Genomic DNA, 26,267 nt, shown 5'->3' on the forward strand with positions numbered 1-26,267 from the left:
TAAATTTTTGAAAGTCACAGTCAGCCTCACAACAGGATCTCCTCATAGCTTCTACCCTGATGTGCTACTCTCATAGCTCTCCTGAACATGTCTGGGTAATTGAACTTAGAGGGAAAAAGGTGGGGAAATGGCCTTGGAAACCCCAGTCTCAATCAAGACAAGGCCAGAGGTGTCACCAGCCCCCTTTGAACAGCAAATCCCAGTTTTTTTCAATACCTTTCAGTGTAACCTTCTTCTGCACTCAGATTGTCAAACCTGTAGGTCAGAGCATGGAAAAGAAAAAGTCAAAGAGTTGTTTGTCTCATTGGACAACTGCTTTGCTTAATTTTTTTCTTTTACTCAACTGTCATATTTGTGTTTGTTGTTGTTGTTCTAATAATATATTTTTGATTAAGCCCAAACTGGTCCTCCTAAGTGTCTCTTTAAACCTCATTTCAAATGTTCGAAAATTGTATTCACAGAGTGTTCATCACCCTGCCTTTCTGGCTTCCTGAACTTCTCTTCTAGTGTTAGCTTCATTAGTCAAGATGTACGGCTGTTGGAAGAATTTTAAATGGGCCTTCCGCGTTGTCTTTGAATAGATACTACATGCAAATAACTTTCCTGCAGAAATTTTCATTCTTCTTGAGTTAGCCCACTATTGTGAATAGTAAGCACTGTCAGGCTTAATTCCTCATATCCTCCTTTTATTGAGTATTCAGGCCAAGGTATTCTACTTAGTTTGCTTTTTTATCAGAACCTTTTGGTCGTTCACATATCTTGAAAGAGACTCATTTTCCCCCAGAGTGTAACAACTGCAATTAGTTTTTTGCTGGTTCATGGGCAATAAATGAACTTTCCCTCTTCAAGCTAATTGTTCGCGTAAGGTTCTTGTGAGGTGGTTTGTTTCCTTAGGATGACAAAGGCATTTCTTCAAAATGTATCTGAGTAGTGTCCCAGATACAGTTGCTTGATAATTGAAGAAGTTTTTAAGGGGGGGGATATAAAATATTCAGATCGTGTCCAATAAACCTCATTTATCTTAGCCCAAATGTACTGAGTCCCCTTAAATCTCAACCTATAGGCATCTTTTGAGCAAGAATTCTAGCATAAAAATAAAACATGAGGTATGCATTTCAACTTGAACTAGAACTGTCTATTTAACCCAATCGCTTACACACACACACACACACACACACACACACACACACAGACCTCTATAAAGCAAGGAAAAATAACTCATACCATCCCTAGTGTTTGGTGTCACTGTTAAATGTTGAGATACCAGCACCACCCCCAGCCCAGGGTCTCCCTGAGCCAGTTGCACAGCATGGAGCTTCATTTATTTGATTCTCTGGATGAAAACTTTAGCTATCTTATAAAAGCTTGAAGGCTTCTACACCAGTAGTTCAGTAGTGCAGTATTTCCCCTAAGCTAACAAAATTGTTTTCAACCTCTGCCTTGTCTCTGTGGTGAATCTAACATAGGGCACTCTGCCACTGACCCGTGTTATGGACTTAAAGCTTCGACTATGTCTGTCCAACATAGAAGAGCCTAAAATGTTGAAGCAGAGCCTATGTGGAAATCTTTGTCTATGGTTCTAAGGCTTAGAAAAGTCACTTTCAGAAAGAATTACAGCAATGACTGAGCAATTAGGACACCACTTAGCACCACTGTAAGACTTCATCCTCTTCAAAGGGCTCTTATTTCATTGGCCCTTGTGAGCTTCACACTGTTTTAACCCTGTGCAGTAGGTAGGGTGTGGGTTAGGAAATCAAGACAAGTTCTACAGCTAATCTGTAAGAGAGGTCATCCTGAAGCCCAGATCCCCTGATGTGACCCTGGAGCCAGTGTTCTCTCTGCTTTCCCTTATGTGGTCCAGAGTGAAGCAAATTAAGGTGAAATCTTGAGATATTGCTGTTTCCTTAGAACTCCTAACATTAGAGTACGGTTGGAAGAGGTCATAAGATCATAACACAAAGTTGTGTTGATAGAGCAAAGTGGATTTGCAGGGAACCTGAGCTATTCAGTGTAGCTATCTACATGGATCAAATTCAGTTGCAGTTAATTTGATCCATGGTCCTTATGCTATTTTCTCCGAGTGGTCGATTCCCCTTTTTCCCATATTCTCATCATCACTAATTGATAGGGGGCTGTACTCCTCTTAAAGGTCTTTGGAGAAAGAGATTACCATTGCCTCCTTTCTAAACTCATTTTTAGAGAAATTCATATGCAGATCTTGACATCGTGGCATGCTTTATTTGATTCAAGATAGATGTGCTTCATTATAGATGCGTGGCAGTTAAGCCTGTAATTCAACAAGGTTTATTGAACATTTGTGCCCGGGTCTACTGGATTTGTTGAGATATAAAACTAAAGCATAAAATCCAGTTCTTGCCCTCAAGGAGCTTTTTGCCTAGACAGAGCATGACTGGATAATTCACATTTGAAAAAAAAAAAAAGAAGCTTCTTTAGGTTAGAAAACAGAGAGACCAGAAAGTGGAGTTTATGGAGAAGGCTTCCTGGAAAAGAAACATCTCATAAAAACCTTAGAAGATAAACAGGATTTGAATTGGTGGTTGGTGAATGTAATAGTGAGGCCAAGCTAACAACTATATATTACACACAGACACACACACACACAATCTCAATGGCTTAACAAAATAGTCGTTTATTTCTTGCTCACATCACAGTGCAGTAAAAGGTTGCCTGTGGGATAGGAGAAATCCCTGCTCCTAGCAGTGACTCAGGAGCCAGGCTCCTTCCATCTAGTGGCTTGTCAATCTCTTAGGCCTTGGAGTCCTCCAGTGGGTACTCTGCATCCAGCCAGCCTAGAGGGAGGGGGGGCTCCATAAAGGAGCTCAACAGAGGTTTTGTTAGGGACCAGGCCTAGAAGTAGCATATATCACTTCTTCCCACACCTAACTGCAGTGGAGGCTGGGAAATGTAATCTAGCTGTATTCTCAGAAAGAAAAACAGATAGGATGACCTGAATACATAGCATTGTCTCCGCCGTACTAAAGGGGGAGAGCTTCCTGAAGGAAGGATGAGGAAGAGAAGGGGGACAGAGCAAGAGCAAAGTCAAGTTCAGCTTGAACACCTACTTTTCTGGTTTGATTTGACTAAATTTGATGAACTTGTCATAAATTCTGAGCTTTGATCTTGGTGGGAACAAAAGAAGCTGCATGCTTAGCAAGTATTGTGTCACTAGCCATCCAGGGATTTCATTTTCCCGTGATGGAGAATTGGAACTAGATTTGATTATCTTTGGTTTCTCAGAGCTTATAAACCAAGACATAACTTCTTTTTAACCGGACTTTATTTTTTAGAGCAGTCTTAGGTTCACAGAAAAATTAAGCAGAATCTTTATAGGCTGAAACTACTCTGTCTGATACTCTAAAGGTGGAAACATGCTATTACACATTTGTCCAAACTCAGACAGTGTCCAACACCAAGAGTGAACCCTAATGTAAACTATGGTCTTTGGGTGATAATGATGTGTCGGTGTGGGTTCATTAATTGTAACAAACATACCAGTCTGGTGCAGGACATTGATAGTGGGAGAGGTATGCATGTGGAGGCAGGCGGTTTATGGGAAATCTCTGTTATCAGGACATAACTTTTAACGGCAGTACTAGTTATTAGATTTATTCTAAGTTCATGGATCTTGTCTGCTCACAGCAGCCTCTTCACTGACGATATATTCCTCTTGATTGTTCTCTAGCAAGCATCATAAATTGGCAACTCAGGGAATAAATCTGGTTCAAAATATAATTCATTTGTCCCACTCTGTGTCTTTATTAAAAAAAAAAAAAAGATTGAGTGCATTTAGGTGGGACATGCATTATTTAGTTAACCTTCGTTTCCCCTAGAACTTGTATAATGTAACACCTGACCTAACTCACAGACTAATGCTACCTGCCTGTCCCCTGATGACATATGAGTTTGTGACCCTTGTTTCTGGGGTCTCCTTTTTATTTAGTAGATCATAAATAATAGTCAAGTTACCAAAGTCCCTATCACATGGAAACTCTGGGTGCTTTCCTAAAACTCACCAGCTCTGTAGGAATGAAGCTGCAGAATATCTTTGAAGAATAATTCTGAAAAGGTCCAGGAGCTCTACAGGAATATAAGAATTCTTACAATTTCAGGGGAGGGATCATGGATCACTTTGACCATCTAACAAAAGCAATGGACCATCTCCTCATGACGATACACATACACGAAACTTTTTGCAGATAATTTCATGGAGTTTCTGGACCCTCAGAAACCATTCTGTACACCACTCCTGTGGTAAAGTGATTGATAGCCCCACTTAGGCTACATGGGATAGGGATCAAAAGAATGGACATTGAAAGTCAGACGAACATGAGCTAAATCTAGCATTGGCAACCTGGAGTTAGTCATTTGACCTCTGAACCTCTATTTCCTCTTGTAAAAAATGACACTAATAATACCTACTTCACAGGGCTACTGTGAGGATTAAAAAGAGAAAATGTATGTAAAGAGTCCACAGGGCTTCCCTGGTGGCACAGTGGTTGAGAGTCTGCCTGCCGATGTAGGGGACACAGGTTCGTGCCCCGGTCCGGGAAGATCCCACATGCCGCGGAGCGGCCGGGCCCGTGAGCCATGGCCGCTGAGCCTGCGCTCCGCAACGGGAGAGGGCACAACAGTGAGAGGCCCGCGTACCGCAAAAAAAAAAAAAAAAAAAAAGAGTCCAGCACAGTGCCTGGAATATCTTAGTATTCTCAGCAAATGAAAATGGTTATTATTTAGTGATAATAGTCAGCCTTAATGGGTTTTTTGTGGTGCTTACCTGGGTTTCACACTGGGCTCATCAGAAATTCAACATAGTCCTTCAGATTTCTGCTTACGTGTGATTTATAATCTGAGAAAACACTAGTGACCTTCATTTCCCCAGCCCATCCCCCAAGGCTGCTCCCATGGTACCGTGGACTTGCCCCAAACTAGTGTTTATCTCAAGGCACTGTAATTGCCTGGTTATTTCTCCGTCTCCCCCACTGGTTTCTGAGCTTCTCAAGAGCAGTGCCATATCTGTTTTATAGTCTGCAGTAGTCCCAGTGCCTAGCACAGTGCCTGACATATAATAGGTTCAAAATAAATCCTGAATAAATTAATAAGTGAGGACAAAAACAACTTTCCCAGTAAACTTTTAGGAAAATAGTGCTGGTGGAGGTGGGAGAGCTCTTCATTCACTGTTCCTTGCCTGGGGGGCTAAAGCTTTGAGAGAATCAGAAGGAGCGAAAGTGAAGACAAGTGGCCTTACCTGCCTTTCTCTCAATCACAATTCTTGGTTTAACTAGCCCACGAATCTCTCATTCCTCGTGATGTCTCTGAGTGCCTTCTGAGTCTTGAAAGGAAGGACATATTAGTCTGAATGCTTATCATTTTTAATTTGTATTTAAATTCTTTGGAAATTGACCTTTACTGTTAGAATATAGTGTAACTTTTTTTTAATTAAAGAGGTCATCTGATTAAATAACTCACACTATTCACTTGTCCTGTAATGTTACGGTAGGTTTATTAGAGTGTCATATCTGAGAACTCCTGTTCTCATTGTTAACCACACAGTGAAATCATCTCAGCTGGTCATTAAGCTCTGCTTCCTTCCAACCCTAGTAACACACAGATATTTGTAATCCCTCCAAATTCTAGAAGCTCCATTTGGTGTCTACCTAGCAAGATAACAGGCTTATTGTACAGAAGTAACTTGGCCCTTTCTGATTTTTGGTAGGTAGTTGTAAGTGGACAGTAGTTAGATCAGTTGGGGAATGGACTTTTCTGCCTAGTGGAGAATTTCCATATAGACCACACATATGATACCAATTTTCAGAGAATTGAAATGCACAGAAACAAAGCAAAAAATTTAAACTCTTTGACTTAAAGGGCACTTTATGATCAACTGGCTAATGTCAGCTACACAATTCAGCACACTCAGTATTGGAGATTGAGCTGATGCCATATTGCACTTAAGACATTCCCTGAAAGTTTATTTTAACCATTTACCTCTGTCTCATAAAATTAAAGAGCAGATTGTGGCAGGAAAAAAAAAAAAAAAGCAGTATTTCAGTTTTGTGGTTGCTAGGGCTGTAGATGGAGAGAATTTTATGACTACTTTCCAAAGCTTATATTCTGAAAGAAGGTTCATTTTTAATACAGAAATAATAAAAATGTAGGTGGCCTCAACAGCTGTAATTTTTATAAATTAAATACAGAGATGCCTTCTGCCAACATTTGAAATTGGCATTCTGCACAGCCAAAAACTCTGATCTTCTCTGTTATCTAATTTGGGATTTTAGCTACTATTTCCAGGCTGTTAACCTCCACATCTGGACTCTCAGTGATACCACATCAGGTTGCCCCTGCTGCTTCAGTATCGATCAGCAGCATCCTCTTCCCCAACAGGTGATAAATTTATTAGTAACTATCCAGGCTGCCCCAGCTTTAGGCAATTGTCTTCTTAAGAATTATAGTATTTATTCATTAGAGGATAATAAGACAAGGGTAGAAGTCAAATACTTTCGCCCGTTAATTTGCAGCTGTTTCATACAGAGCTATGCTTCACAGAGAAAAGAGCCTGCAGTTCAGATATTATATAATGTCCCCTACTTTGCATAAGACACTGCGAATAATTTTTTTTTTTACAAGATGCACTTTATTTATGAGCAGTTTCCTCCATAGAAAGAGCTTGTTAGGGCTTAATGCTGATGAATGGAGACAGCACCATTCACACTTCCAGGTTATGGTCTGTCAGTGCTTTCATTATATGCACTAATTTACAAGGATTTATTTATTTTCTCACAAATGTAAAAATGTGCTCCAAGCTAAACATGCTGTCTGGGCATCTGAGGGAAGTGTATTCCTTGGTGGTTCGTCCCACCCCTATCCCACCCACCCCGCATCACTGCCTAACCTTGTGGTAATCGCACAGAGCTATATATTTTTTGCTTGCTCTAAAAATGAATACTGGTTAAAATTTTAAACCCTGGAAGTGAGTCTTTTCAATGCAGTTTAATTCCTTTCTCATTCAAAGACTGTGCCTTCCATTGTGTTTTAAGTGCTAATGAAAACCCTGTCAAGTAAGCACATCAAGGGACGTGACCCTTGGAACAAATTATGCCCACAGCATTGGGTAACAAATTTTGGAAATCTGGGTACAACTATATCAAAATATGAACGTCTTATTGAATCTGTAAGATCTTGCTAGCCCCAGATGGCTTTATGTGCTCTGAAATCACTCACGTCCCCATCTCTGAAGACTAAAATTTAAAATAGACTGGCCATGTGCTACCTCCTCCCACTCAGTCTAACAAACAGTAATAGATCATACTGCGTCATCAACATCCCCGGGCTATACCGATACTCATTATGGGAGATGACCACACCCCCTCCCGCTCCCCAGCCAAATAATAGCAGAAATAATTCTCTTTTTCTTACCCGTGATTTCCAGTTTGGTTTTCAACCTCAGTGAAAATTAAATACCCTTTAAACCTCACCAGCAAAGAGTTTGTAAAACTAGTTGTTTGGGGAATTTGTCTGTGTGTTGGTTGTTTGGTTGGTTCATTGGTTGGGGTAGGAAAATGAGAGGAAATGAAAATATGTACATAGAAAATATGCCTAGATGCATAAATAAAGCACCTATCACACAGTCCCTCAAAGCCCTTTCCACTATTTCTTTTTCAACTCCGAACATCAGTATAACCCAATTAAATTTAATTAAAGAATCTCAAAAATTGGAGTATTTTGGAATTTGGACCGCGATAAAAGAAATTGCTACACAAATATATGAAAGGAGAATATCCTACAAACTGTCAGCCAAATGAGCCCCGAAGGCCAACAGCGAGGATTTAATAAGCCTCATCTGTGGAGTTCAGCTGACAGGAACAGAGAGAGAGCAGTTCAGTGTTTAGAAGTTCACGAAAATTAAAAGTGGGAAAACCATGAAAGTCCAAGATTATCCTCCCCAGCTCAGGCCAAGCTCCACCCTCTGGCGGGGGTGAGGAGTGTAGTAGTCAAGGAACAGAATGGTCCTCCCTGATGTCAGCATAAAGATGTATGTTTCTGTACTGCTAGTTTCTGGAGGAATACATTTGTCTTTACCTTTTGGGAATCTGTTTCAATTTTCAGGGATTTGATTCTCTAAGTTTATCATCTCCCAGTTAGAGCAGCACCTTCACAGTATCCTCTTAGTCTTGCTTTCCATGTACCTGAATTCTTCGTCCTTTAGCGCGCACAGAACTTGGCACAGTGCCATTCAGTATGCGTTTGGTAGATAATTCATGATTTTATACACTTCAAGCCTGTCTGCTCTTAGCCTTTCTCTCTCCAGATTTGAGTCTTGATCTTTCAGTTCATCCCCTTATGACAGCCAGATTTCCAAGTTCACATTCAGTGATATTGAATACAGAGGTCATAGAAGGTGACCCCAAATCATAGGCCTGCCACACACCAGACCAAATTCTAGGCATTTAAGAAATTGATTTCGCCAAAACACAAAGAAAAATAGAAAGCAGAAATACCCCTTGATTCATCTTCAGTCCAGATATTCTGGAGATGAAAGAAATGTTCCTATGCCATCATCCTTTGACCTGCCGTGGTCTTGAAAGTCTTTTTAAAAACCTTCTTTAAGGTCTTTATGCCACCCAGAATAATAAAGGGACTTACTGACATGGAATTGCCCTTGTTTGGACACGCTGGTTTCCTTGGAGAACTCACCAAAACGTAGATGACTTTAGAGGCATTCAGGGAAAGTTAAGATGAATCTGGGGCTTCCCTGGTGGTACAGTGGTTGAGAATCCGCCTGCCAATGCAGGGGACAAGGGTTCGAGCCCTGGTCCCAGAAGATCCCATATGCCGCGGAGCAACTAAGCCAGTGCGCCACAACTACTGAGCCTGTGCTCTAGAGCTGGCGAGCCACAACTACTGAGCCCGCGTGCTGCAACTACTGAAGCTGGCGCACCTAGAACCTGTGCTCTGCAACAAGAGAAGCCACCGCAATGAGAAGCCCACGCACCACAACAAAGACCCAATGCAGCCAAAAATAAATAAAATAAATAAATTTATTTTTAAAAAATGAATCTGTAACTTTCATAGATGTTAAGGATTAATACTTCATGAGGAACATCAGGATTAATCAAAGTACATCATAAAGTCGAGCCTTAATATTAACCTCCTGCCAATGAACTAACTCATCTAAAGGCAGTTTATTAAGTTGGGTTTATAAACTGTCTTTAGATGAGTTCACTCTTTGCCAGGAAAATTATTGTGCGTGTGTGTGTGTGTGTGTGGGTGCACGCATGAGCACTAAGAGGACATGCTGGTTATCACAGATCTTCCTAACTTTAACATACATTGTGAGTTTCACAAGGTCTGAATAAAGGAGAACTAGGAAAAGACTAAATTGTAAACTAATTTTAAAGTAATGCCATGTGGTTATTTTCAAAGTAGCAAGGGAAGCAGGAGTTGAACCATATGTTCTTTATCAGTGTCTGACACTTTTTAAATGCATTATTTCATCAGATACTTACTACAACCTAGGCATAGAATAACCAACTCATCCTAGTTTGTCCAGGACTGTCGCCGGTTTAAAACTGAACCCTGCCTCAGTCCCATGCAAGCCAGGACAGTTGGTCACTTTAGCCAAGTAAAGCAATAAAAGGTATTCTGAGACCAATTTCCAGCATGGGGAGAACCACCAACAACACCACCAAGCAATTCTACACCAGTTGAGTGTCCTACGATTTCACTTAATTCTGACGCGATCTACCCGTAAATAGTATCAGATCCCACAGGTTAAGGGGTGAGTCCTGCAAGACTGCCTTCCCCCAACACCACTTCACATGCCAATCACAAGTCCAGGTTGTCACCTGTGTTTCGGACAGAACTGCTGTAGATAGGAGGTTCCAACAACTCCCTTCTTGGGTTCCATTATTTTGGTAGAGCAGCTCAGCTAGCTCAGAGAAACAGTTTACTCACTAGATAACTGGTTTATTATAAAAAGGATGTAACTCAGGAAGAGCCAGATGGAAGAGATGCATGGGGCAAGATATGGGGAAAAGGAGAGGAAGCTTCCAGGCCCTCTCCAGGTGCACCATTCTCCCCAAATCGCCCTGTGTTCACCAACATGGAAGCTCTCCAAAGCCTGTCCTTCTGGGTTTTCAGTGGAGGCCTCATAATCATAATTGATTAAATCATTGGCCATTGGCCTTTGAACTCAATCTCCAGCCCAGGTCAGGAGGTGGGACTGAAAGTTCCAATCCTCTAATCACCAGGTTGGTTCTCCTGGCAACCAGCCTATTCTTTCGGCCAAAGTGCAGCCAAAGTCACCTCATTAACATAACAAAAGTCACCTTTATCTCTCTCACCACAGGCAATCCCAAGAGTTTTAGGAGCTCTGTGTTAGAAAAGGGAACGGAGACCAAAATTCTTTATTATAAATCACAATATCACAGGCAGATAATCTTTTCCATATTTTACCAAAGAGGAGGCTGAATGACTCAAAGTCACACATCAGTTGTAAGTGGTGCGTTCAGTATTAGAACCCCAGCCTTCTAACTGCGTTTATATATTTTCCAAGAAACAAGACTGTAATTAGCACAGTGTGTAAAACTACTGTGAGAATTTTATTGACTTGTATTTTTTCTAGAAGCTTAACCATTCCTTTTGTGACACCATAATTTTGCTCTCCAGCTGCCCTCTTAACAGATAATACAGAGAAAAAACTCAGTCCAGTTTATCAGAATTATTACAGACTCTGTTAACTGAGAGTGAATTGATGAAAATAATTTTAATGCTTTCCAAGTCAGTTATTTCTAATGCAACTATGAAAACAAGCAGCGGCCTGTGCATCTGCACTCTAAAAGAAATGTAACATACACTGCCTCCCCTGTCTTTTCCCATTTGTCTTAGAGGATTTTTTTTTTTTTTTTTCTGTTTGTGGGAGTAAGCAAGTATCCAGGGGGTGGAAATGTAAAACTGGACAACAAAATTGTTAGACTGGCTTTCTCTCCACATACTACATTTTGTCGTTTCTTCTCAATACACAGAGGAGTGAATGTGTGTCCAAACAAACCTCTCCCGTTACTGTTCTGTCTGTGCTGAGCAAAATTGAATCCATATGTCTTTAAAATGCCTTTTCATTTCTATGGCTTCTTTCAAAATACTGATCTTGGCGCAAATGTGGCCCTCTAGACTACTAATGCTCAATTGCTCTTCCCCAACAGGCATCACAGTTGATAGGCATGGATTCATTTACTTTGTGGATGGGACTATGATTCGGAGAATTGATGAGAATGGTGTGATCACAACTGTAATCGGCTCAAACGGTCTGACTTCCACACAGCCACTGAGCTGTGACTCGGGAATGGACATCACTCAGGTAGGCACCAATGGTTTTCAAGCGCTATCACCATTTGGCATCATGGAAACGGATAACAATTTTCTCATACAGAAATTAGGTAGAAAGGAAGCCTGGTGTATCCATTATAACACCAGATAGCAGAAGTTTCTCTTTATGTAAGTTACTTTTTTCCTTCTCAGAAAAACTCAGTTGAGAGAAAAGAGTAAACTAGGATGGGAGTACCACTGGGTGGAATGTTGGCGTGAACATTAAAGTCTCTCAAATTTGAATCAATTAGAGGGTAAGGCCAATTTCACTTATTGACCATGGTCCAAGATATGTAATTTTATTATTTTTGAATAATACAATAACTCACATTTGGAAAAGTACTGACTACTAAAGTCTGGAAATCTTTTTTAATGAATATATGAGCATGACTTATCATTCATGTCTATGTAAATAGCTATTTCTAGGGCGGTTTTTTGTGGGGTTTTTTTTTTTTGAAGTAAAAGCAGCATTCCCTCTGAGATCTATTTTACATGTATTTAGGAGAGCCTTTTGCCAATGAGAATAAAAGGGAAAATTCAGTGTAGTTCCCGTCTGAGTTCAAAATTCTGATTTTATCAGAATTATGCAAAATCAGGATTAGACATGTAGAGATTACAGAGCATAGAGCACAGTCCCAGCACCTTGTGGATGAGTTTCTTAGTTTGCAGACACAAGCAGTTAGTATGTTCAGTGAGGCAAACAGACTAGACAGTCGTCAAACGGACTTTCAAACTAACATTCCATGAATCTATGACTCTGATGAAGTAGATGATTTATCTTTTCAAATGAATCACAGTAGAAGTTGAGAGTTTTAGAATTGGTTAGTGTATCAGAGAGGATGGTTTTGACTGCAAGTAGTAAGACACTTAACTAAAAGTGATTTGAACAATAAGGTTTCATTAATTCACATAGTGAGATGACCAGAAGTAGGCAAAGATGCCGGCAGATTTCCTTCTTGTGTCACATTGGCCAGAAGTGAGTCACTGGCAAAGGGGAAATGGGATCTCCAAAATGGATTCAGACCCTCTGGAACTGGGTCAACCTCCCTGAGCAGACTGCTACCTAATTCTAGAACCCAAATCAGGGTTCTGTTAGCAAGGAATGAAGGATTACTCTTCAGTAGGCAACCAGCAATATTCTCCACGGTTAGGATGCCCCTGCCTCACCCCAGAACCTCAGAAAATAGTCAAATAGAGTCAACTACAAAAATAAAATCGGAATTGGAAGGCCTGGAAAACTGACAAAATGAATGAACCCTCTTTAAGAGAGATAAGAGTGGGTCAGGCTATCAAGTCCTAGAGCAGCCTAATTTTCCACAATGCAAAGTCCTGCGGGAGGCAAGCAAAAGGAGCATTATTTATGGCGGTGAGGAAGGGCGTGAATGTGTTTATATGGAGGAGGGGGACGAAAGAGAGAAGATGCGCGTATATGATTCACTTGTGGGAATAGTTTTAAAGTAGAACACTTAGTATTGCAGTCAGTCAGCTCTAAACAATTTGTGTTTCGGTGTGGAAAGTTATGCTGAAAAGAGAATTCTTTGTCTAAATAGAGCAAACATAGGATCTTCATCACCGTGAGAAGGGTCCTTTTTCACACGACACCTCATAAGCCATAACTGCCGCCGTAAAAGCTACCTCATCCCTTTCAGGTTGGCATGCAGAGTGCAGCCCACTGAACAGGAGACAGAGTCACAGTTTCTCTATGACATTTCATTCCAAGCCTCAGTTTCCCTGACAGTATCCCCCTTCCCTTTTCCTTAAACAACATCAGCTTGAGAAAAACAGTCATTTTGGGGGGGGAGGTGGGGAGGAGATGGAGAGTTAAGTGGGGTGGGTCAGGGTACATGTTCGAAACCAGCAGGACAGCCTGGGAGAGAAATCAGGCTTCATGTCCAAATTATTTGGCTTCTATCTCCGCTGCTGGCCATCTCTTCGTGTTGTGTGCTTCAAGCACCCTAAAGAGTATCTGGCATTTTTCCTCTTAGGCCGGCACAGGCCAATGAGTCTGGACTGATGTCTACTTCAGTGTCCAGAGTATGACCTTCCACTTTTATTAGGAGCCTGCTTCTCATGGCCCCGATCCTTCAGACTGGAACTTCTTCTGCTGGTCCAAATCCCCTTCCCTACCCCCCTTACACCTCACCTTTTCCACGGGACCCTTCCCTAATGCTTCTAATCCTCTCTGTGGTCTCATTCCCTTCCTGGAATTTAACATCACAATGTTTAATATATAATTCGCTCTCTGTTGCCAAACTATGTATCCAACGAGTTTCCCACTGTACCTTCTTTGGACATGCATAGTAAGTGCTCAGCAGGCATCGTTAACACATATACCAATATGAAAAAGACACTATATGGTACAAAGAATATGAAGGAGTTAAGTGCGGGCAATGTGGTGAAGGACCTTATAAGCGTGATGGAGTTCCAGTTTTATCCAGCGGACAATGGGGAGCCAATGAGAGCATTAAGCAAGAAAATGCATTTTTAAAATAGTCTTAAACATGGAAATCCATTTGTAAAGGAGCATTCTAGCTGTAGTATAGAGAATCAAGTGGAGGGAAACAGTATTAGAGGCAGGGAGACCACTTAAGAGGCAGTCAAAGCAATGTAGGTGTGACAGGGACAAAACATCAATAAATAAATGATTAGTCCCCTTTCAAGAAACTTCAGTGCAAATTAAATTGCTTTCCAGTTTTTTTTTTTTGGCTGTTCAGGTGATATTTCTTTGAGATACAACTCCGTGATGACCCTGACCGTGAAGCTGCCCAGCTTCATGCGGGTTACATAGGCACGCAATGATAATGGCCAAGCCTAAAGTATCAGCAGTGTGGATTAAGAAAGCGAGACAGATTAGTGAAATATTGGAGCTACAATCAAAGAACTTGCTGACTGACAATTTTGGAATTAAGGATGTATGTGTAGAGTGGTACCATTCGCTGAGATAAGAAATACAAGAAGAGGAGAAGCAGGTTTGGGTGAGGGTTGGGTGAGGGGTTTATCTGGGGGCAAACTGAGTTTGAGGTACCGTTGCATGGTCAGGTAAATACATCTGGCAGGCAATTGGATATCAAGGCCTAAAATGGAGATGAGATTTGGGATTATCAGTTTTATCCCATGGTAATGGCAAATAGGGAAGTGGGTGAGATCTTCCAGGGAGGGTACATAAGCAGAAAAAAAGAGAAGGCTTCAGACCAAACTCCAACGATAACAATATTCAAGAGAAGAATGAGGAATAGGAACCCACAAAAAGGAGAGTGAGATGAAGAGACCCGACAAGTAGGAAGAAAACCAGGAATGCATGTGGTCCAAAAACGCAAGGGAAGCAAGCTTTTCAAAAGGGAACGGTTAATATCAAATGCTGCTTAGAGGTCACGTAAAATAAGGTGTGTTTTTGTTGTTGTTGTTGTTGTTTTTGCGGTACACGGGCCTCTCACTGTTGTGGCCTCTCCCGTTGCGGAGCACAGGCTCCGGACGCGCAGGCTCAGCGGCCATGGCTCACGGGCCCAGCCGCTCCGCGGCACGTGGGATCTTCCCAGACCGGGGCACGAACCCGCGTCCCCTGCGTCGGCAGGCGGACTTTCAACCACTGCGCCACCAGGGAAGCCCTGGCAGGCGGATTCTTAACCACTGCGCCACCAGGGAAGCCCTGTTGTTGTTTTAAGAAGCAATTTGGTTGGACAGCATTCGTGACTCTGATAAGAGTGCCTTTGGTACAGTGCAATTTAATTGGAGTTGGACTGTAGTGGTAGAGTGGGAGGTGAGGAAGTGAAGAAAGTGAAAATAGATCACTCTTTTGAGATGTTTGGCTGGGAAGGGGGAGGATCTGGCATTGAAGCAAATCAGCACCCAGGTGCGGCACAGGTGGACAAAAGCTGGAAGACACCAAAGGAAATGCTCTGGGTCAAAGTGTCTACCGGGAGGAAGCCAGCGCGTGGCACAGCTTCCCAGGTGCTCAGCCTCTACGGACAGAGTTTCCACTGTCTGTTTAGACAATGGTGGCAGATTGGGGACTTAGGTTTCCCATGACTCTGCTTAAGAACATGGGCTGTCTTGAGCTGGAAGGAAGAAAGCTGAATAGGGAGCTTCATAACACCTTCCAAGAGGAAAGCCCCAGTTGTTTATAGTAGTACTTACAGTGATCCAGCTGAGCTTACAGTGCTCAGTTTTATATTTCAGTAAATCAAAATATATTGATGGGTGAGGGTAGAGACAAATGTCTAAATGAGAGCACACAGATTCTGCTGACAGGCAGAGGCAAGAGAAAAAATAGAGGCCTGTGCTGCAGCATGAAGATTTGAATCAGACCTTATGAAGAGCTTACTGATTCTAAGACAATGTGGCAGTGTCATACATTATCCAAAGATCTTATAGAATCCCCACCTTCTGAAACTTTTAAAGCAAATGTTGGATAGCAGTAATCTATGAATGCTTGGAATGCAGGCCTCTCTGGAATCAGGAAGGTGGATCAACTGTTTTCTCAAGGGCCCTTACAACATCATGAAGGTTTCTCTACAGAAATATAACCCAATTGCTAAAGTTCCTTGTTACTCTCCCTACATTTCAAAACCAAAAGGTCCTGGGCATTCTCTGCCTGTCCAGTGGTTAGGACTCAGCGCTTCCACTGCCTGGGGGGCCTGGGTTCGATCCCTGGTCGGGAAACTAAAATCCCCCCCCACACACACAAAAAGTCCCCAACATGGGAAGGCCCATTCATGCTAGCATAGTATAATACCTTTGGAAGCTGGGACGTGATGCCTTTGTTTTCTGTTCTTTTCTGAGGCAAACCTGAGCCCCTGGGAAGAATCAATCCTCAAAAGCGTGCCCTAATCCTCAACAGACTATGAATATTCTCCTTCTGTTAATTCTAATAATAACTGCTACTACTTATTGAGAGCTTACTATGTGCCAGGAACTATGCTAAGCATCTTACTCACACTGTTCCATTTTATCTCCACGACCCAACCACCCTTGAGAGAAGAAGCCACCCTCCCCATCTGAAGAGAAGAAAACTGGTAGTCAGAAGGATTATGTATTGTGCTATGACCATAGAATTATTAAGTCATACAGCCAAGAGTTGAGCAAAAACTTTCTGACTCCCAGTGTGCAATTTTCCCACTTCTGCATTTTCAATGACAACTGGAGATGACCAAATATAATTGTATTTAGTGGATGACAAATGTCATTTGGTTGAGGAATATGCTGTTTATTCACAGAATGTGTGTTTAGTGGCACTTAGGAAAGAGTTTAGTAAAATCTAATCATCTCAAGAAATGAAATTTGCTTTGACAATAAAATCAGCCATTTGTTCAAAATCAGTATCTTTTTTTGATTTACTGAAATGTGAAACAACTCTCGGTATAAACCCTGAAGCGTAACTTCCCATTGTCAGCACTGCTATAAACAACCAGGCCTTTCACTTCAGGAGATGAGTTGATTATGAAGAGATTGGGCTCTTTATTTCCGTTGCTGCTTTTGAATCATCTTGCTCTGGTAACTCACTTCCATCTTGTGCCTGACTAGAATGGAATTGGGAGTTAGACCAAGTCTCTTGGTGTGCTACCAAATTTGAGAGCTGATTTACTCCTTGGGGCCAGCCCAGTGCTCTCCCCAAAATCAGCCCAATAGCAGATACACGAGCACCATGGACCTCTTGTATGCAGATAATCCTGTTCACCCACTGTCCATAATGTGCACACTTGGAGTATCCAGTACATAACCAGTCCTCCGTATATGTTTGTTGGACCATCTTTATACTACAAAGTGCTTCCCCAAAGCACTCATTTGTCCGATGGGCCTAACAAGTGGAAGGAGGCATCATTCATGGTTATGAAAGAAGAACAGTATCTGGTTCTTTGGAGGAGCCAAGCTTGACCCCATGCATTCAATCTATTGAGCTAGCCTACTGGGAATTCTCCTCCTCTCCCCAGTCATTCCCTACAGAATATTCTCACCATTTAGTAATAGTCCAGCATCTCCTCAAATGCCTCTTGGGATAGGGAACTCACTACCTTTCCCCAGCAGCGCATTCCATCCTTGAATGTCTCTGACTGATGGAAAACTCTTCTGGGATCCCTCTAACTTTTTAATCTTCCTTTAACTTTCACCATCTCGTCTTTACTGCAACTCTTTAGGCCTCGTGGTATGAATTAATCTGTCTTCTATGAAATAAATATATTTGTGAACCAAGCACTATACTGAGTACTTTCATATATATTATCTTATTTAATCCTCATGACAGTCCTTCAAGGGAAGTATTATATTCCCCTATTTTTAATAAACATGAAAAACAAGGTTCAGAGGAGTTGAGAAACTTGGTCAAGGTCACACAACCAATAAGTGGCAGAGTTGAAATTTGAACCTGGTTGACCTGATGCCAAAGTTCACATTCTTTTCACCAAACTGCCTTCTCCACATGACAGCCTTTTCAATATATGTGAACAACTCTCTCAGGCCTCCTAAGTCACATCCCTGATTCATTTAACTGTACCTCACTTGCCACGGTTTTGAGTTCCTTCACCATTCTCCTCATTCTTCTCTGAACATGTTCCCATTTATCAATATCTCTTTGACAGTGAGGCTTCCAGAAATGAGTAAAATAATCCAGATGTGCTCTGACTAACTCAGAACCCTCTTTCTGTATTCTCTGTTTCGGGTCATTTTGCCTGGTGGTTTTCAGAAGGACTTTTGCCAAAGAACATTTACTTCAAACAGAAGAAGTCCCCATTTATAAAACTGATACAAACAGCAAATTCAAACAAGAAGTAGTATCCTAGAACCTTCTCTATTCAAGCTCACTCCCACCCAGTGGTAGTTTGCATGGCAACCCCCAAAGCACTTGGGCAAAATGCTAGGGAAATAAAGAGCACAGGTTAAGAAACCACAGTTAAAGTTGAGTTGGATTTTTGGACACTTTTGACGTACGATGTGATTACAGAGGACTAAAAATTCACATGTCTCTCATCCCCATCTCCTCATCTTGTACTTGCACTGTTGGTTTTTCGATTGTTTTGACTGTGACCCTCAGTAAGAATTATATTTTACACCATTATTCAGGATATATAGTTGAAATAAAAGTTTCATGAAACAATACTGACTTACCCTTACTACACATACATCATAGTACCGGATCTTATGTTAGTCTGTATTCAATTCCATCTCATTAGATTCAGTGGGTTGTGATTCATAGTGGATCAGGAAAGCAACACGATGGCCTATGACTAGTTTTCAAGAAAAATGAAATAGAACAACAACAAAAAAAATCAGAGTGTATCATGTGTGGTAAGGGTAAATAAGTATTGTTTCATGAAACTTTTATTTCAATTGTATATCCTGAATAATGGTCTAAAATATAATTCTTACTGAGGGTCACAGTCAAAACAAGCTTGAAAGCCACTACACTCACCTATATTTCCCCTAACTCATCCACGAAGGTATCATGAGAAACCTTACCAAGTTGGTAACTCTGTTTAAAAGAAAATAAGAATCCCTTGACATAATTTGTTTCCAGCCATAGTATCTATAAACACCATTTCCTCATCTAAGAACTAAGAAACAACTGTTTAATAACCCATTCCAAGACCTTTCCTAAATCAACATCAGGTTCCCTCCTTACAGTTTGTGGGGCACATCTTCGGATTCTTCTTGAGGTCAGACCTATGTTTAACCACCTCTAATCGTCCAACATATCTTCTACTGCCCAGTATTTCTCAGTAATTGTAAAACTTGGTTCTAAAAACTCGTTTGCAATTCTAAGAGGTAGTTCTTTCTGTCCAGGAAACTTGAACTCAGCTTAAAGAAGTTTGGTGCTATTTTACAGTCCCTTCACCCATCTTGGACTGTAGTAACTTTGACTCAATGTTCTTTGTGGTCATTCTGTTTAACAAAGGAAACAAAACTTTCCTCTCTCTCATCCATCTGCATTATACCGCCTGCCCCAAGCCGAGGACCTTTGCCTTCCCTGAAAGATTTCAGGTCTCTGTGTGCCTGAAGAAAAGCTATTTTCTATTGTTCTTTAAACTTTTTGCAAGTCTCAGATACCCTAACCACAACTGGATAGAAGGAGAAATATAAGCCTCCTCTTTGAAATCTACATGTCAATTCAATTTTATACAAGTGGATTCAGCATTTCCTGTTGTTTTGAAAAACTATATGTAATAACATTCATGCATGAAAAGTTACAGCAATCCAGGGAGAACAAAGAAAAGTAACAGTCATTTTAGTACAGAAAAGGCACCTTCTTTTCCCCTTTTTAAACTCTTGCCTAATGTGCCTCATTGTCTCTTCTTCTCTCCCCTGCCAACCTTTTCATTTCTACAGAACGTCCTCCATCACCCTGAGTGATATGGAAGCTACTGAAACTCAAGTTCTTCAGGGGTTACTTGCCTTTCTTCATGCACTTCCATCACTCTCCCATGTGCATACTGAAAGAGGACAGAATTATATCTTTGGAATGAAGGCCATTACAAGTGAAATTCCCTGCAGGGACAGACTTCTGAATTTTGTGAAGCTCTGTAGGGAATCAAGAAAATATGAATTATAATAGGTTTGCTTGAATAAAGGGGTTTCCCAGGGAGAAAAAAAAAAGAAAGTAAGTTTACTTTAAAAGTTCTTGGCACCAGAGATGAAAATCTCACCACCTCCACCCCCTCCACCACCCCCTCCCAAGGCCTCAGTGACTATGGAACCTATCTCACTGTCAAAGCAAAGAAACGGTCTGTGGCCACACTCCAGATAATTCAGACCAAGGGATGTGCGGTGGAAGGAAGGAGTGACTTGCCAGTAAATGGCAAACAGGGAAGATGTAAGCAAGTTAATCTGAAATATCTGTAAACACCTCTATCAGGAGCCAGCAATGCCAGTGGGCAGCAGGGACAGCTAGGTGGGAGTAAAAGAGAGGTGACAGAAAGGATAAGAGAAGTTTAGGGAGTGGAGAATGGCTCAAAGAGCAGATTAATGAGGCCCAGGGAGTAGTAAAATGAAACCAAAAAAGTTATTTGACAGCCCTTGTGCCAACCATTTACTTCATCCTATTTGGCTGGTTAGTTTAAACAACTAAATCAACCACTTTTTTTTTTTTTTGGCCTTGCCTTGCGGCACGTGGGATCTTAGCTCCCCAACCAGGGATCGAACCCATGTGCCCTGCAGTGGAAGTGCAGAGTCTTAATCACTGGACTACCAGGGAAGTCCCTGAATCAACCACTTCTATAGTGACCACCAAATAATGAATTGGATGGTATTAAAACATACCACGAGAAAGAAAATCTGGTACATACAGCCAATGGAATATTATATAACCTTTAAAAAGAAGGAAACCTTGTCACATCCTACAACATGGATGAAACTTGAGGAAATGCAAAATGAGATAGACCAGTCACAAAAAGACATATACTATATGAGTCCACTCATATGCAGTATCTGAAGTAGTCAAAATCATAGAGACAGAAAGTAGCAAGGTAGATACCAAGGGGAATGGAGAGAGGGAATTAATGTTTAATGGGTATAGAGTGTCATTACTGCAAGATGAAAAAGCTCTAGAGATCTGTTGCCCAACAATGTGAATATACTTAACACAAGTGAACTGCACACTTAAACGAGGTTAAGATGGTAAAAATGTTATGTGTGGGTTTTTTTTTTTTTTACAATAATAATGATAAACTCATACCAACCAAACCTCCAATGGATTTTCTCACTTTCTTTCCCTATTCTCATGCCTGGACAGCATCATTAGTGCAGCAGTCTTGCTGCTCGGCAGTCGGTTCTTGCAGCAGTCCAGATATAAGCATCCTAAGTCAGGAATGTTCTGCTCTATTCATTTGAGCCACATGCACTCTGTCAACCCACATCAGTCACGGCCAGTCCCTCCCGCAGATCCAAAGGCTCATGAACGTAAAAATGGGGGAGGGGGAAGTGCTACTCTCTAAGGTAAAGAGGAAGCTTAGTCTACACCAACCGTGGCAGGAAGGCGCTGCTAACTTAGCCACGCTCTTCTCAAAGAGCTCAAAATATCGATAACCTTAAATGTGAAAGTACTTAAATTAGAGAGTGATGACAATTGACTAAAAATGAGCAAACTTCCTGTCAGACACGTTTATAAGCTTGGAACAGTTATTCACTTCTTCAGGAGTACTAAGCCATATTTTACCAGTTCTCTGGGCAATTTCCTAATCACCCACTTCCCTTTGACTAAGGTAGCATGTCTAGTAGAAAGAACATAGCCAGTCCTGGGTGTGAGTCCAGATTCTACCATTTATTAGCAGTGCAACCTCAGGCAAGTTACTTAAAGTCTCTGTGTCTGAGCTTCCTCAACAATAGAAAGTGGGATAAAAGCCCGTATTGTTTCCTAAGGCTATTGTGATAGTTAAACAAGAAAACAAATATGAAAGACCTTTGTTTTCTGAAAAGCACTTGCAACTGTAAATTGTTGGTGTTAATCAGAAGTGAAGAGAGAGGTCATATGGCATTACATGTAACGTTGGCTTTTGTTTTCCTTCACCCCACCAGTTAGGTGAGTGGCATGTGGAAAGGTTTCACAAACCTCCAACTATATAGCAATCAAATTATACTGTCACACAGCATGAGATGGCAGTTACTGTTGTTCAGACTCTGATTTGACAACAGCACCAAGAACCATAAAGAAAGTCGACTTTAGGAGTCCCTAGTGACTCTCCACATTACTCACCTGTAAAGGAGTGATCCATTAGCGTTTATGGCTGGAAATTACAAAATAGCACTAAATAAACAATTCTTCTAGTTGCCATATCTAGATTTGAGGAAAAGAACATCTTTTTTTTTCTTTTTTTTTGCGGTATGCGGACCTCTCACTGTTGTGGCCTCTCCCGCTGCGGAGCACAGGCTCCGGACGCGCAGGCTCAGCGGCCATGGCTCACGGGCCCAGCCGCTCTGTGGCATGTGGGATCTTCCCCGACCGCGGCACGAACCCGCGTCCCCTGCATCAGCAGGTGGACTCTCAACCACTGCGCCACCAGGGAAGCCGAGAACATCTATTTCTGAATCATTTATTCTGTTCTCCTCTGAAATATGGCAATATATTTTTTTCAATATTTTATTTTATTTTTAAATTTTATTTAACATCTTTATTGGAGTATAATTCCTTTACAGTGGTGTGTTAGTTTCTGCTTTATAACAAAGTGAATCAGCCATACATATACATATATCCCCATATCCCCTCCCTCTTGCGTCTCCCTCCCATCCTCCCTATCCCACCCCTCTAGGTGGTCACAAAGCACAGAGCTGGTCTCCCTGTGCTATGCGGCTGCTTCCCACTAGCTATCTATTTTACATTTGGTAGTGTATATATGTCCATGCCACTCTCTCACTTCATCCCAGCTTACCATTCCCCCTCCCAGTGTCCTCAAGTCCATTCTCTATGTCTGCGTCTTTATTCCTGTCCTGCTCCTAGGTTCTTCAGAACCATTTCTTTTTTTTTTTAGATTCCATCTATATGCATTAGCATACAGTATTTATTTTTCTCTTTCTGACTTACTTCACTCTGTATGACAGACTCTAGGTCCATCCACCTCACTACAGATAACTCAATTTCATTCCTTTTTATGGCTGAATAATATTCCATTCTATATATGTGCCACATCTTCTTTATCCATTAATCTGTCGATGGACACTTAGGTCGCTTCCATGTCCTGGCTATTGTAAATAGAGCTGCAGTGAACATTGTGGCACATGACTCTTTTTGAATTATGGCTTTCTCAGGGTATATGCCCAGTAGTGGGATTGCTGGGTCATATGGCAGTTCTATTTTTACTTTTTTAAGGAACCTTCATACTGTTCTCCATAGTGGCTGTATCAATTAACATTCCTACCAGCAGTGCAAGAGGTTTCCCTTTTCTCCACACCCTTTCCAGCATTGATTGTTTGTAGATTTTTTGATGATGGCCATTCTGACTGGTGTGAGGTGACACCTCACTGTAGTTTTGATTTGCATTTCTCTAATGGTTAGTGATGTTGAGCATCCTTTCATGTGTTAGTTGGCAATCTGTATATCTTCTTTGGAGAAATGTCTATTTAGGTCTTCTGACCATTTTTGGATTGGGTTGTTTGTTTTTTTGATATTGAGCTGCATGAGCTGCTTGTAAATTTTGGAGATTAATCCTTTGTCAGTTGCTTCATTGGCAAATATTTTCTCCCATTCTGAAGGTTGTCTTTTCATCTTGTTTATGGTTTCCATTGCTGTGCAAAAGCTTTTAAGTTTCATTAGGTCCCATTTGTTTATTTTTGTTTTTATTTCCATTTCTCTAGGAGGTGGGTCAAAAAGGATCTTGCTGTGATATATGTCATAGAGTGTTCTGCCTATGTTTTCCTCTAAGAGTTTGGTAGTGTCTGGCCTTACATTCAGGTCTTTAATCCATTTTGAGTTTATTTTTGTGTATGGTGTTAGGGAGTGTTCTAATTTCATTCTTTTACATGTAGCTGTCCAGTTTCCCCAGCACCACTTACTGAAGAGGCTGTCTTTTCTCCATTGTATAGTCTTGCCTCCTTTATCAAAAATAAGGTGACCATATGTGCGTGGGTTTATCTCAGGGCTTTCTATCCTGTTCCATTGATCTATCTTTCTGGTTTTGTGCCAGTACCATACTGTCTTGATTACTGGAGCTTTGTAGTATAGTCTGAAGTCAGGGAGCCTGATTCCTCCAGCTCCGTTTCTCTTTCTCAAAATTGCATTGGTTATTCGGTGTCTTTTGTGTTTCCATACAAATTGTGAAATTTTTTGTTCTAGTTCTGTGAAAAATGCCATTGGTGGTTTGATAGGGATTGCACTGAATCTGTACATTGATTTGGGTAGTATAGTCATTTTCACAATGTTCATCTTCCAATCCAAGAACATGGTATGTCTCTCCATGTGTTTGTATCATCTTTAATTTCTTTCATCAGTGTCTTATAGTTTTCTGCATACAGATCTTTTGTCTTTTTAGGTAAGTTTATTCCTAGGTATTTTATTCTTTGTGTTGCAGTGGTAAAGGGGAGTGTTTCCTTAAATTCTCTTTCAGATTTTTCATCATTACTGTATAGGAGTGCAAGAGATTTCTGTGCATTAATTTTGTGTCATGCTACATTACCAATTTCATTGATTAGCTCTAGTAGTTTTCTGGTAGCATCTTTATGATTCTTTCTGTATAGTATCATGTCATCTGCAAATAGTGACAGCTTTACTTCTTCTTTTCCAATTTGGATTCCTTTTATTTCTTTTTTTTCTCTGATTGCTGTGGCTAAAACTTCTAAAACTATGCTGAATAATAGTGGTGAGAGTGGACAACCTTTTCTTGTTCCTGATCTTAGAGGAAATGGTTTCAGTTTTTCACCACTGAGAGCAATGTTGGCTGTGGGTTTGTCATATATGGCTGTTATGTTGAGGTAAGTTCCCTCTGTGCCCTGCTTTCTGGAGGGTTTTTATCATAAATCGTTGTTGAATTTTGTCAAAAGCTTTTTCTGCATCTATTGAGATGATCATATGGTTTTGTCTCCTTCAGTTTGTTAATATGGTGTATCACATTGATTGATTTGCGTATATTGAAGAATCCTTGCATTCCTGGGATAAACCCCACTTGATCATGGTGTATGCTCCTTTTAATGTGCTGTTGGATTCTGTTTGCTAGTATTTTGTTGAGGATTTTTGCATCTATGTTCATCAGTGACATTGGCCTGTAGTTGTCTTTCTTTGTGACATCTTTTTCTGGTTTTGGTATCAGGGTGATGGTGGCCTCATAGAATGTGTTTGGGAGTGTTCCTCCCTCTGCTATTTTTTGGAAGAGTTTGAGAAGGATAGGTGTTAGCTCTTCTCTAAATGTTTGATAGAATTCGCCTGTGAAGCCATCTGGTCCTGGGCTTTTGTTTGTTGGAAGATTTTTAATCACAGTTTCAATTTCAGTGTTTGTGATTGGTCTTTTCATATTTTCTATTTCTTCCTGGTTCAGTCTCAGAAGGTTGTGCATTTCTAAGAATTTGTCCATTTCTTCCAGGTTGTCCATTTTATTAGCATATAGTTGCTTGCAGTAATCTCTCATGATCCTTTGTATTTCTGTAGTGTCAGTTGTTACTCTCCTTTTTCATTTCCAACTCTACTGATTTGAGTCTTCTCCCTTTTTTCCTGATGAGTCTGGCTAATGGTTTATCAATTTTGTTTATCTTCTCAAAGAACCAGCTTTTAGTTTTATTGATCTTTGCTATTGTTTCCTTCATTTCTTTTTCATTTATTTCTGATCTGATCTTTATGATTTCTTTCCTTCTGCTAACTTTGGTGTTTTTTTGTTCTTCTTTCTCTAATTGCTTTAGGTATAAGGTTAGGTTGTTTATTTGAGGTGTTTCTTGTTTCTTGAGGTAGGATTGTATTGCTATAAACTCTCCTCTTAGAACTGTTTTTGCTGCATCCCATATGTTGTGGGTTGTTGTGTTTTCATTGTCATTTGTTTCTAGGTAATTTTTGATTTCCTCTTTGATTTCATCAGTGATCTCTTGGTTACTAAGTAGTGTATTATTTAGCCTCCATGTGTTTGTATTTTTCACAGATTTTTTCCTGCAATTGATATCTAGTCTCATAGCATTGTGGTTGGAAAAGATACTTGATATTATTTCAATTTTCTTAAATTTACTGAGGCTTGATTTGTGACCCAAAATATGATCTCTCCTGGGAATGTTCCCTGAGCACATGAGAAGAAAGTGTATTCCCTTGTTTTTGAATGGAATGTCCTATAAATATCAATTAAGTCCATCTTGTTTAATGTATCATTTAAAGCTTGTGTTTCCTTATTTATTTTCATTTTAGATGTTTAATGTATCATTTAAAGCTTGTGTTTCCTTATTTATTTTCATTTTAGATGGTCTGTCCATTGGTGAAAGTGAGGTGTTAAAGT

General features: G+C 40.7%; 1 protein-coding gene across 1 annotated transcript in view; it reads left to right on the forward strand.

The window, feature by feature from the left end:
• Nucleotides 1-26,267, forward strand: part of LOC141277647 (teneurin-1-like) — a 67,287-nt gene that overhangs the window by 18,461 nt on the left and 22,559 nt on the right. Inside the window, exon 2 of the mRNA XM_073799574.1 lies at nt 11,223-11,377. Within this exon, the coding sequence (XP_073655675.1) occupies nt 11,223-11,377 (155 nt within the window). The remainder of the gene's footprint in view (nt 1-11,222; nt 11,378-26,267) is intronic.

Source organism: Tursiops truncatus, chromosome X (assembly GCF_011762595.2).
Source record: "Tursiops truncatus isolate mTurTru1 chromosome X, mTurTru1.mat.Y, whole genome shotgun sequence".
Taxonomy (NCBI): domain Eukaryota; kingdom Metazoa; phylum Chordata; class Mammalia; order Artiodactyla; family Delphinidae; genus Tursiops; species Tursiops truncatus.